A 13,495-nucleotide genomic window follows, 5' to 3' on the forward strand; every position below is an offset into this window, starting at 1 on the left:
TTCCAGCTCAAGCAAATATTTATAAAGGTTATAAGCAACCTACGCATTCTTTAGATTACTTTATGAACCATAAATGACACAACTGACCAAGTGCACAACCTGCAACAAATTTATGCTGACACTGTATCTATTGAAATGTTGGGAGAAAAGCTCAGTCTATGTACAGACTCACAATCAGCTTTGCAAATATATAAACAAGTGTATTCTACCAAGTAGTGCTCCATACTCCAATCCAGTAGGTGGCGGACAATGCACCTTTAAGTTGGTTTGCCAACCGCCATTTAAACAGAAGAAGAAGAAAAAGCTCAGTCTTGAGAGAAGTTTGGGTACTGTAGTCAAGTGCACACACGTGTTGCGCAATACTACCGTTGTATGCAGCGGAACACTGTGGCTGTGTTCTAAAAACCTAGTGAGCTTCATTCTTAGACGGTATGTTGAGTAGCATAGGCGCGTGCAGCATTTGTATGCATCTTTGGCTCGGAAATATGATTCATGCGCCTATGATGACCAAATATGCAGCTGTTTCGGAACACGCATATGATTCCCAAAACGCAGTTTTTAAGGTAGCTCAGTAGGCGTTGAAACACGGATTACGAGTAGGCCTATTAAGATAACTTTTCACCGAATTGACATGATTTGACATTTTTTCTCACCACAAACCAAATCCGGGCGTTTTTTTTTAGCTCTTGTACCGTCTGGTGTGATTCACAAAGAGCGTCTTCCTTACTGAAACGGTGGACATATGAGCGTCCGTGACTAACAAATATGAGCACCAACACCATCCAGTAAGAAAACAACTTGACAACACTTTTAGGACTTACCGTTCGTATTCAAATGTGGAGTGAGATGTTGTGAAGAAAAGCACCTGGCTGGACATCGTCAACAAACTCTACAAAGGTTTAATTTATCTGTCCACACTTGATAATTTCTCGTCTTATCAGCAATGGACGGTTCTGAAAACTCGGGGAGTAGTATTATTTGGATTGTCTGGGTGAGTAAATGTTGAGACTTTGTAACAATAAATTACATTTTCTCTCATTGGCTTATTGATAATAGTAGGCTAAATCCGTTTGTATTTATCTGCATTTCAGTTATGTTTTATTATGTTGGCAAAGCCAAAATACTGTTATTCTACAGACTTGGTTTAGGATTTTTCCAAAGCCTTAAACAAAGACCAAAATGATTAATCGTAACTTTACCTAGAGCTTTCATGCTGAACAAATATGGGAAAAATCCCACATAGGCTTACATTGACGGAATGTTCAAACGAGCCAACTGAATGTGAATTCAAACCCCAACTTAAAAAAAAAAGTAAATGTACAAATGAATTTGCTTTAAAGGATTAGTTCACCCAAAAATGTAATTGCTCTAATCATTTACTCACCCTCATGCCATCCCAAATGTGTGTGACTTTCTGTCTTCTGCTGAACACAATCAAAGATTTTTAAAAGAATATCTCAGCTCTGTAGGTCCATACAACGCAGGTGGATGGTGATCAACATTTTAAAGCTCCAAAAAGGACAGAAAAGCATTGTAAAAGTAATCCATACAACTCCTAATGAATGTCTCCTAAAGCTAAACGATCGATTTGGGTGTGAAAAAGATCAATATTTTAGTCCTTTTCACTATAATTAATTTTACTTCCAGTCTCTGTCCATTGCGTGTCCACGAGGGGACTCGGTTGACGCTGCCTCTCGTGTGGCATAATTGCATCTGTTTTACAACGATTGTATGTGCTTTTTGGAGTTTGTGTTGATCACCATCCACTTGCTTTTTGGAGTTTGTGTTGATCACCATCCACTTGCAGTTTATGGACCTACAGAGCTGAGATGTTCTTCTAAAAATCTTTGTGTTCTGCAGAAGAAAGTCATGCACATGAGTAAATGATAAGAGAATTTTCATTTTGGGGTGAATTATCCTTTTAAGTGCCTCTCTCGCTTGCTTTTTTACATCCATCCATCCATCCATCTGTCTGACTACCTATCTATCAAGTTGGCTTGATGTCTTACTGAATTGTCAGTATAAGCATCAAACGTTTTAAACTATTTTAAACTTTCAGATAAGGCTTAGTCAAGCCAAAATCACAGTTTGTTTGGACTAACTTAAACTATCTAGTTGCTTGTCTACTTTAGTTCTCCATTGACTTTCTCAATTCAATTGAGGACTATAGATACAAGGGTATATTTCACATCTTATAGTTCATTCAGTCTCTCATGGACTCATGTGTTTCAATGCTGTGCTCCTGTAGGGTTATCTCTCAGGGGCTATTGCTAGATACTTCAGACCGGAAGTCACAGATGAAAGAAACCAAAATAGTGTTGCTTCAAAAAATACAGCAAATGAGATTAACGAGGAAGAAAATGAAAATGAAGCTGAGAAAAAGGAGGGTAAGAAATGTTATGAGAATGAAAAAAATACAGAGGTCAAATGCTTATTGCCTGGGGCCAGTATGCAAGTTGCCTCGGCACAGTGGGAAAACACTGATGTGGTCATGAATGATCATAATGAACTTAATGTAAACAACACAGAGAAACAAACTCACCATTGTACACTGTGGTCCACTGGCACAGACCATGGAGAGAGTGTTTCAGGTTATGTAGACAACAATGGACACAAGAAAAAGAGTGGAACGATAACTTTGGATGTTCAGATCAATAACGAAAATGAAGAGCGACAAAAAAGTAAAGCATGCATTGAAAAAGAGGCAGTTTCTTCTGAAGCAAGCAGTGAGGATAATGTGGGTCGTAAGGTGAGTGAAACTGAACAAGAGCCAGAAGAAATTGTGGACATTGAACAAATGCATGATACTAATGAAGATAAAAAAGAAGAATGTGATCATTCTGTGATTAAAAGAAGATTTGATGATGTGAGCAAAGACGTTCCAGAAGTAAAGATAGAAGAAGAAAATTCTCCACTGACAGACTGGTCAACTACTGTTGATTTAGATGTACAGGTAAGAGTAAATCAATCACCTGAGGCACTGATCTTAAAAGAACAATGAACCGTAAACCAGGCATGACTTAATTTTCAGGCATTGAAGGACTCTTCTTTGGACTTTAGTGTTCAAAAATCTAGAATTGCTGTGAAGAATCCCCTAGTTCGGCCACCTAAAGACCACAGAAAACTTGTTTTCAAGGCCTCAGTGGAACCCTCCTTTCTCCCAAAGCCTCAACCATGCAGCCTGTTGAAGGCAGGCCAGGGAATTGCAGTCTCTGTGCCAAGTAAAGGGGTCATTGGATTTAAACTCCCAGGTAATTTGAAATAACCAAAATAACATAAATACATTTATGTTAAATAAAATGGATGAACTTATAGTCATTCTGCAATGTTTATTAGAACGTTTTAAAAGGTTATGGCTTCAATTCTTTATTTTTTTTATTTGTTGTTCAGGAAAGGGTGCTGTGATGCCCGCACTTATAAAAACAGAGTTTGGTAAAAAAGCAAAAGAGGAAGGGGAGGCAGAGAGCCAAATGCTGGGACAGGAACAAGTATGGGTGCACACTATTTTAGTACGTGAAATTTAATGGAAACATGGCAAAGTAAGGGATAGCTCACTGGAAAAATTGGAAAAGTTCATTATCGTTTAAAAAAAGGATGACTTTCTTTCATCTGTGGAAAACAGAAGGAGATGTTGGTATTGTTGCATAATTGTTTTCCCCAACCTACAGAAGTGAATGGTGACTGATGCTGTCAAGGTATACTTTTCTGCATTCCGGATCGGATCGCACCCGGCTGACAGCCTTGTCATCCAAAGTATACCTTTCCGACCATGAGCGAATACGAACTACAGTTTGCAATACTCTTTTAGTACAGGTTCAGGTTCAGGTTCCTTTTATTTGTACCCGTAGGTAGATTTGTTTTGCAGTGTCAGAGTTATCCACACAATTTTTACGACAAACACAGACAATACACATTTGACAACAAAATAAATAAATAAATAAATAAAATACATAAAAATAAATAAACATAGCTTCTGTGTCATACAGTCAATGGCCAGTGCCTGCGCTGACGATGTGCACAGACAAGGACAGTGTCCATGGGTCAAAAAAATCTGGGTGGCATGTGGTCAGGCTGTAGGGCTGTGCAGATGACTAAATTTGCTTCACGCATATTGTGCCCACGCATATTGTGCTCAGAGCAATCACCAACGCAGACAATTTAAGTATTATTTGGCTTTTATTCTGTCTAACATCTCCTTTTGTGTTCCATGGAAGAAAGCAAGACATATGAGATGTGTAGCAACTTGAGGATGAGTAAATGATGACAAAATTTACATTTTGGGGCGAACTATTCCATTTCATTTATAATCTAAGCACAATATTATCAAGGCACATATTAGTATTTTTATAAATCATTAGGTAGATGTTCAGTGGTATAACCATAGTTTCCTTTACTCAGCAAAAGTCAGTGGCAGTAAAAGAAGATTCTGTCAAACAAGAGCTAGCATCACTTAAACCCAAATGGACACCACCAAGACATCCTGGGTAGGACCAGTTATATCAGTCTTCATTATTCCTTTCCCAATTATCTTGATTTGTAGATGGAACTGTGATTGAAGATGCAACTGGAATATTGATTCATTTGTCTTAACTTTTTTTTGTGCAGTATGGGCATTCCCGTGATGATGGCAGAACTCAAAGGCAAACTCAAAAAGCCTGTTAAGGAGTCATATATTTGATTATTTCATTCTATTTGGATGCAGAGATGCATTCTCCACATGGTTTCTGTTTGTTAATTGTTTTCTTATTTAAGCATTATACAACCTGGTTTGTGTTGTGGGAGGTCTGAAGCCCATGTTTAACACTGAAGTTAAGCAACATTTCATTTCACTTCTGCCATTGCATTAGATATCTGCACACTGCTCGGTGAATTTAAGCTGTGATATGAAATTTCCTCTTTAAGACTTTCAATCTAATGTATCGTCTCAACATTTTGTGTGCCATACCAAGCTCAGCCTAGCTCAGTAATTATTTTGAAGCAAATTAAGTATAAAATCAAAAATTCAAGTGTCATTGTGAGCGAAATGTCAATAAATTTCTTTGCACTTTTTCATTGCGAGACTTGTTTCTTTGACTGTTGTAAACCGTTGTCATCGCCTATGTTTATCACCAGAAATCACACGTCTATACTCCTCAAGGGGGAAAGCAAATATGCCTTAATGTCACTGGAGTGCAGCAGTGAGCTGCTGGCAGACTAATAGGTATGTCCCAAATTGCACTATTCTACACCATGTTGTAGTGTGATTAGTATGTTTTCACAGAAAATGCAATTGAGGGTGTTTTCCAAAACTTAGTGAGCTGCCTCGTTGTTGCCTGCCTACACATGCAGTTGTCTTCTGTGGCAGCATCCTTACTGAAATGATTCCTCACAAGAGAGCGATTTCGAACACTCTACATGGGCGGCAGCTCTGCGAATCGTTAAAAGAGTCTCACAGCAGATGCGTCTGGTGGATAACATGGCTTGTTCCAAAATTAGAAACCACTTTTTTCAATGAAGGTACGCACACGGCTGCCATCACTCGCAGTCTGTCAGCAGCGACCAGCTATGACTCCTGAGGCTGCTAAAATTTCTGCCACACCACGGAACGCAACTCTCATGTTACATTTGAATTCAACCCAGATCGTTATCAAAGGGCAAAGATTATTTACTTAAGCGTTCTTCATTCTTGAACAAGGGAAAAACCTTGGAAACTTTTTTTTGTGTGTACTGTCTGCAATCTGAACTGCATCAACGTGCCCCGTGTTTGATACCTGTGACATCTCCTAGCAACGATGCATCGTGTCGCTTCTCGTCCAGTGTGCGACCACCTTTAGGCTCGTTTAAGATGAGCAATCTCTGTGCAGAACCACAGAATGTCATGATGAGGTATGCCAAAAAGTCTTGTGAGAGTAATTTGCTACAGATGCTATTCTGAGAAACAGGTTGGCGCTGTTTTGGCGGCACAAGGGGGCCTACACAATATTAGGCAAGTGTTTTTAATGTTGTGGCTGATCGTGTGTGTGTGTATATATACAGTATCTAACAAAAGTGAGTACACCCCTCACATTTTTGTAAATATTTGATTATATCTTTTCATATGATAACACTGAAGAAATGACACTTTGCTACAATGTAAAGTAGTGAGTGTACAGCTTGTATAACAGTGTACATTTGCTGTCCCCTCAAAATAACTCAACACACAGCCATTAATGTCTAAACCGCTGGCAACAAAAGTGAGTACACCCCTAAGTGAAAATGTCCAAATTAGGCCCAATTAGCCATTTCCCCTCCCTGGTGTCATGTGACTCGTTAGTGTTACAAGGTCTCAGGTGTGAATGGGGAGCAGGTGTGTTAAATTTGGTGTCATTGCTCTCACACTCCCTCATACTGGTCACTGTAAGTTCAACATTGCACCTCATGGCAAAGAACTCTCTGAGGATCTGAAAAAAGAATTGTTGCTCTACATAAAGATGGCCTAGGCTATAAGGAGATTACCAAGACCCTGACACTGAGCTGCAGCACGGTGGCCAAGACCATACAGTGGTTTAACAGGACAGGTTCCACTCAGAACAGGCCTAGAATTGCATCAAATTGGTCGTCGTCCAGAAGGAAGCCTCTTCTAAAGATGTTGCACAAGAAAGCCCGCAAACAGATTGCTAAAGACAAGCAGACTAAGGACATGGATTACTGGAACCATGTCCTGTGGTCTGATGAGACCAAGATAAACTTATTTGGTTCAGATGGTGTCAAGCGTGTGCGGCAACCAGGTGAGGAGTACAAAGACAAGTGTGACTTGCCTACAGCCAACCAGGTGAGGAGTACAAAGACAAGTGTGACTTGCCTACAGTCAAGCATGGTGGTGGGAGTGTCATGGTCTGGGGCTGCATGAGTGCTGCTGGCACTGCGGAGCTACAGTTCATTGAGGGAACCATGAATGCCAACATGTACTGTGATATATTGAAGGAGAACATGATCCCCTCCCATCGGAGACTGGGCCGCAGGGCAGTATTCCAGCATGATAACGACTCCAAACACACCTCCAAGACGACCACTGCCTTGCTAAAGAAGCTGCGGGTGAAGGTGATGGACTGGCCAAGCATGTCTCCAGACCTAAACCCTATTGAGCATCTGTGGGGCATCCTCAAATGGAAGGTGGAGGAGCACAAGGTCTCTTAACATCCACCAGCTCCGTGATGTCTTCATGGAGGAGTGGAAGAGGACTCCAGTGGCAACCTGTGAAGCTCTGGTGAACTCCATGCCAAAGAGGGTTAAAGCAGTGCTGGAAAATAATGGTGGCCACACACAATATTGTCACTTTGGGCCCAATTTTGACATTTTCATCCAACTGGATTGCTCATGACGTCATATCAGTTAAGCCACTGCGCCACCATATTGCCATGCCCAAACCTTCCAATGTCCTTATTGACTTAATAGGAAATCATCAAATTTCAGCAAGTAAACATTAGTCATCAGTATTGGGGAAGCTACTTTGAAACTGTAGTTTGACAAGCTACTCATAATTTTTAGTTAAGCTACACTACAAGTTACTATCAAGTAGCTAGCTACATTGAAGCTACTTAATGAGGCAAAAAAAAAGTTTATGTTACTATCTCACCAATAATATTAATAAAAACATTTACACTAATGACATTCATTAAAATATTAAATACTATTAATGAATAGTAACATTAATACAGTTAGTAATGGCCATAAAATACTTCAGACGTCATTAAAACAAATATTTATACTATACTTCACACTTTTCAATCCTGCTGTGGCCAGTTGTAGCCTACTTCCCTAAAGATCACATTTTTATGACAAACTCTTGTTGCGCTGGCATTTTTTGTTCTTGTCACATAATATTTAGTGTGGATAATATGTGAATAAAGACTCCGGGCTTGTTTCTCCCTTCACCTGGCTTCATGCTCATTGTATTTTCTGACTTTTTTGCCAATGACATGCAACTTCAAGCTTTACAGGTCACATACTGGTTGCACTACATATATTTGTTCGCTTTGTTCTGGTCCAAAAAAAGTGGACGTATGGTCATCCTAGTTTGTTGCATAATAATACATGCCATAAATTAGCATTTTATTTATTTTACATGAAAATAATAGTTAATTAAATGCTATGAAATGGAGAAATCAAATAGTTCTGCATGATAGTAATTATTATAATAATATATACTATATATTTATAAATATAATAATAATAATTAACTCGCTGCTCCCAATTACACACAGATGATGAGATGCAAAATAAACATATTTAGAACAGAAATAAAATCCCTCAAAAGGCAATAATAACTTTTTGAATTATTTTATTTAAAATAGTAAAGGTAAATATGATGTTGTGTGATTAAGAACAAAGTCTCTGAAACATTCTTTGTTTCACAGAAGAATAAAATGGTGTTCTTTTACCATTTTCAGATTTACCTGCCCCTGTATGTCTTGTAAAGGTAAACGAACTGTGGTTGCTCAGTTTACATAACCATCAGACAATCTCTTCTTATCCAAGTGAGCTGTAATAAGCTCTCAATAAGCGTGTGGTCACACTACACCGCTACTTGTTGGTAAAAGTAGATCGCTACTGGAAAAGCTACTCTGTTTTAAAGGCAGCTGAGCTACTGTCAAGCTATACTGAAAATTTTTGTTTAGTTAGTAGCATTGCTACATGTAGTTAGCTACTCTCCAACACTGTTAGTCATTTAGTCAATGATGGTATATCTGAAATATGTACATTCCTAAAATTGAATTATTCCAGTTTCTTGAAAGCCTGAGCATGTTATGTTTATCTACTGTATCTCAAACAGTCTACCTCTAACAAACTTAATTGGCAAACAGATCAGCTGAATGTAAACAAGTTCACTGAAACTGAGGTAAGATAAAAACAGACATTTTCAGAACATTGAATTGTTTGTTCAGATTTACTTGTTTTATGTTTTCATCAAAAAGTGCCTTGTTCTCGCGGTCTCTTGAATAAGGGTGCACACTCTCTCCTCTATAATCACATGCACAGTGGGCGTGCTGAGATTGAGGGAGAGACACGCATAGCGAAGCTGGTTCAAATTAAACTGATTTGCTAGATTTAAATGACAAACAAACATGTATTTATGGCGTGTATCCATCTATGACTACAGAGAGCACTTCATTATGTAAACAAGCAAATCCTGGGCATTTAAGGCGATTTAGAAATCCCAGTCTGACTTTTTTAAAGGCCCTTTCGGGGGTAAGGGTGCAGATTTTACAGCTTTTCCTACTTGCATAACAACTTGTGGACCGTATTCCTGCTTCCTTTGGTGGTTGTTGTACTGCACTGATAGACCAAACAGGTGAATACAATGACATTCCGATCCACATATATCTTCTCCCTCGTAACGAATATTATCCATAACCAGCTAATTAAACATGATTGTCACAAGAGGTCGTATCCAGAGGTCAGAGACAGTGAAATGGTGGCGTTTTCACCTGTAAGCCATTGATGCTCTATGAGAGTTTAGGCATACTAAAATGGCTGCTCAGAAACTTCCGGTGGCTTCACCTCCTGCTGGCAGTTTACCGTTGCATCAGCAATCCAGATAATAAATATACAGTGCATCCGGAAAGTATTCACAGCCCCTCACTTTATAACTGTCTGGTTTGGTACAGCTACCAAGTCAGACATCAGAAGACTTCAAAGGATAGTTCTGACTGCTGAGAGGATTATTGGCACTCCCCTACCCAACCTGGTAGAACTGTACACATCCAGAGTGATGAAAAGGGCTGGTAAAATCACTCTTGACCCCATTCACCCAGCACGCTTCCTCTTCGAACTGTTGCCCTCTGGCTGGAGCTACTGAGCACCAGAACAGCCAGGCACAGGAACAGTTTTTTTCCCCACCTCATAAACAGTTAAAACTGCCCCAAAATCTTTCCTTTGGTCAGTACAACCATGTGCAATATTCAATCCATCCATTCCTACTTATATCCATATTTCATTTATATTCTTAAACATATCCTACCTCTTCTTCAATACATTACATCACCTGCACATAACTGTATCTCTGTATATGAACTATTCTAACAACATGATTGCGCTATTGTATATTTCTCTCTTTTTTATGTTATATCGGTTTTTTTATGTCACTATATGTTTAAAATATATGTATGTATATACATTACATTCTCTTGCACTGGAAGCTTCTGTCACCATGACAAATTTCTTGTGTGTGGGTGTAAGCATACTTGGCAATAAAGCTAATTCTAATTCTGAAGTCAGTGCTTTGATCTCGTAGGTGTCTGATCCACCCGAGAAGTGAGAAAATAACTTATTCCCACTCTGTGGACGTTGAAGTAAATGTTTGCAGGGTAAACTTCGACAATGGTGAATGGGAGATCACAGCAAATATTATTTTCACTTACCCATTTGCTCCTAGACCAAAAGAAAAAATCCACTATTACGTTTGAATGACTTACCAGAAGAGGGAAAAATAGAGAACAGTGGATTAAGCAAGTCAGATGGAAGAAGATGCCAAATTTACTGTCACTCTCTCAGCAGCTGTAATCGAAACCCCTTGCAGCTGTGGTAATTAGTTTTTTAAAACGAATTCCAGGGTAATAGAACAATAAGCCTAATGTTATAAATTTAGACTCAGTATTTTTTAGAATCAGAAACTCACGCTGCTAAACAAGGTGGAAACGCATCATCAGTCTGTAAAAAAGGTCTATTGTCTGACTTGACAGCATGTATTTCACTCCTCCCCTGACTGCAGCCGTCTACTCTCGTTTACTTTCAAGGCGAGGCATTTGGCATCTCAAACGAGCCTATTTAAATAGCACCCCTCACGTGCACATGAGAAACTTAATCTATTTCAATACAGGTGACGCAAGATGAATTACCTGATACTCTTATTATGCATAAATACGCATAGTACACACATTTTGATTTAAATTGTTCGTTTTTTATGATATTAAACAACTTTCTAATATTACTTTAAAGTATTGAATAGATTATATTCTTATTAGGGCTGTCGATTTAACGCGTTAATTCAGTGCGATTAATTTGACAAAAATAACGCATTAAAAATATTTACGCAAATAATCGTATGCCCACGAACCATAATAAGGAAGATTCCTGAGAAATGCAAGCTTGTAGTACCACCTATTTACTCCAGAGGGCAGTAAGTGAAATTTCAGCTGTATGAGCAACGCACAGTTTATACAGTGAAGAAAACACCTCAGTAGGCGGAACAACGCAAACATGCGTTACATTCTTGCGTTCAAAACACTCGAAGGAGCACAAATGCGATCTAAGGGATCTCAAGATGTGTTTAAATATTGAGTATTAAACTATATTTAACTTGACACGGTGACCTAAACATTTTAAGTTTATGACGCAACACACCCGAGACGTCTGACGTAGGTGTAAATTGACGGGCCCTTAAACAAGCCCTCATAATAAATCTCCAACTGATTTACAAATTCACTTGTGAAATGGATTGCTGTGAACTGTATGCCAATGATTGACTTATGATCAATAATATGGTAGTAAACAATACATTGTATTATAAAGCTGCTTTTTGTATTGTCTTATCAATGATTAACTCTTCTGCCACAAGAATGTAAAGCATTTTAATTATCTGAATATATATATATATATTTAAATATATATTTAAATATTTAAAGATAACTATGTATAATTATATATTAATATAAATATGTATAATCATTTTATATTGAGTTATTGTTATATGAGGGGCTTTCTCAGCAAATATTTGTATATGTGATTAATTAATGGGGACACCATGCAATTAATTCGATTAAACATTTGAATTGATTGACAGCCCTAATTCTTATATATATATACATTCACCTAAAGGATTATTAGGAACACCTGTTCAATTTCTCATTAATGCAATTATCTAATCATCCAATCACATGGCAGTTGCTTCAATGCATTTAGGGGTGTGGTCCTGGTCAAGACAATCTCCTGAACTCCAAACTGAATGTCAGAATGGGAAAGAAAGGTGATTTAAGCCATTTTGAGCATGGCATGGTTGTTGGTGCCAGACGGGCCGGTCTGAGTATTTCACAATCTGCTCAGTTACTGGGATTTTCACGCACAACCATTTCTAGGGTTTACAAAGAATAGTGTGAAAAGGGAAAAACATCCAGTATGCGGCAGTCCTGTGGGCTGAAAATGCCTTGTTGATGCTAGAGGTCAGAGGAGAATGGGCCGACTGATTCAAGCTGATAGAAGAGCAACTTTGCCTGAAATAACCACTCGTTACAACCGAGGTATGCAGCAAAGCATTTGTGAAGCCACAACACGCACAACCTTGAGATGGATGGGCTACAACAGCAGAAGACCCCACCGGGTACCACTCATCTCCACTACAAATTGGAAAAAGAGGCTACAATTTGCAAGAGCTCACCAAAATTGGACAGTTGAAGACTGGAAAAATGTTGCCTGGTCTGATGAGTCTCGATTTCTGTTGAGACATTCAGATGGTAGAGTCAGAATTTGGTGTAAACAGAATGAGAACATGGATCCATCATGCCTTGTTACCACTGTGCAGGCTGGTGGTGGTGGTGTAATGGTGTGGGGGATGTTTTCTTGGCACACTTTAGGCCCCTTAGTGCCAATTGGGCATCGTTTAAATGCCACGGCCTACCTGAGCATTGTTTCTGACCATGTCCATCCCTTTATGGCCACCATGTACCCATCCTCTGATGGCTACTTCCAGCAGGATAATGCACCATGTCACAAAGCTCGAATCATTTCAAATTGGTTTCTTGAACATGACAATGAGTTCACTGTACTAAAATGGCCCCCACAGTCACCAGATCTCAACCCAATACAGCATCTTTGGGATGTGGTGGAACGGGAGCTGTACTTTTTCAACCAAAAACTCAGAATGACATGTTGGACACTTCACACACACATTGCACTTAGCTTGCTGTGCATAGCAGAAGCATAGCGGGGCTACCTGGCTGCCATGCTGTTCTGACTAAACAATAGAGTGGGTTCCTGAAGTATTTTTCTCATACATTTTTTGCATAGATTTTGCATAAAATCCTCCATGAAAGAGTTGTAATCCATGAACCAAACCAACCAGCTCTGAGGTGAATCACAACATCACAAACGTTGTTTTGAGGTAAAAAAAAGTATTTGAAAATAAGACAAAACGACAAAGGTACAAGACTGTGTACTTACTGTCTTTTATGATTGAAATAAAAACAATGGGAATATATAAAACTATTGATTTTAGGTTGTTGATTATAAGTATCCACAGTTTTCCTGAGCAACCTCTGGGTTGTGCCTTGATGATTTAATTGCCTGTTTTCAGTTTCTGGTCTCAATATGCAATGTAAAACTAACCGAAACGAGAAATACAGACAGAGAACAACAACCATTTAAGTGTTATTTTAAGTAAAAATTAACATCAGGATACATTTGTGCAGTTGTTGGCTATCATAACTCAAATAAGTTAAAGATATAAACGTAACTAAATTCATGTCATCTACATACTCAAGTG

At 38.7% G+C, this 13,495-nt stretch overlaps 1 protein-coding gene across 3 annotated transcripts; it reads left to right on the forward strand.

The window, feature by feature from the left end:
* Window positions 1-350: 350 nt before the first annotated feature.
* On the forward strand, window positions 351-5,039 carry si:ch211-136m16.8 (uncharacterized). 3 transcript variants are annotated; one of them, XM_052103457.1, is made up of 6 exons: window positions 351-991; window positions 2,249-2,953; window positions 3,032-3,251; window positions 3,391-3,509; window positions 4,399-4,484; window positions 4,606-5,039. In XM_052103457.1, the coding sequence occupies exons 1-6, from the start codon at window positions 944-946 to the stop codon at window positions 4,676-4,678; spliced, it is 1,251 nt and encodes a 416-aa protein (XP_051959417.1). In that variant the 5' UTR covers window positions 351-943; the 3' UTR covers window positions 4,679-5,039. The 3 variants fall into 3 exon arrangements, with proteins under 3 accessions (XP_051959417.1, XP_051959418.1, XP_051959419.1); XM_052103458.1 differs by having other exon boundaries at window positions 3,391-3,494; XM_052103459.1 differs by having other exon boundaries at window positions 3,391-3,488.
* The last annotated feature ends 8,456 nt before the right edge of the window (window positions 5,040-13,495 follow it).

This window comes from Xyrauchen texanus, chromosome 33 (assembly GCF_025860055.1).
Source record: "Xyrauchen texanus isolate HMW12.3.18 chromosome 33, RBS_HiC_50CHRs, whole genome shotgun sequence".
Taxonomy (NCBI): Eukaryota; Metazoa; Chordata; class Actinopteri; order Cypriniformes; family Catostomidae; genus Xyrauchen; species Xyrauchen texanus.

Bases quoted from the DNA above. Each gene is read 5' to 3' on its own strand.
- si:ch211-136m16.8 (XM_052103457.1), top strand. From the start codon at position 944: ATGGACGGTTCTGAAAACTCGGGGAGTAGTATTATTTGGATTGTCTGG. The intron at 2,954-3,031 runs GTAAGAGTAAAT...CTTAATTTTCAG, and splicing joins CTGTTGATTTAGATGTACAG to GCATTGAAGGACTCTTCTTT. The intron at 4,485-4,605 runs GTAGGACCAGTT...TTTTTTGTGCAG, and splicing joins ACACCACCAAGACATCCTGG to TATGGGCATTCCCGTGATGA.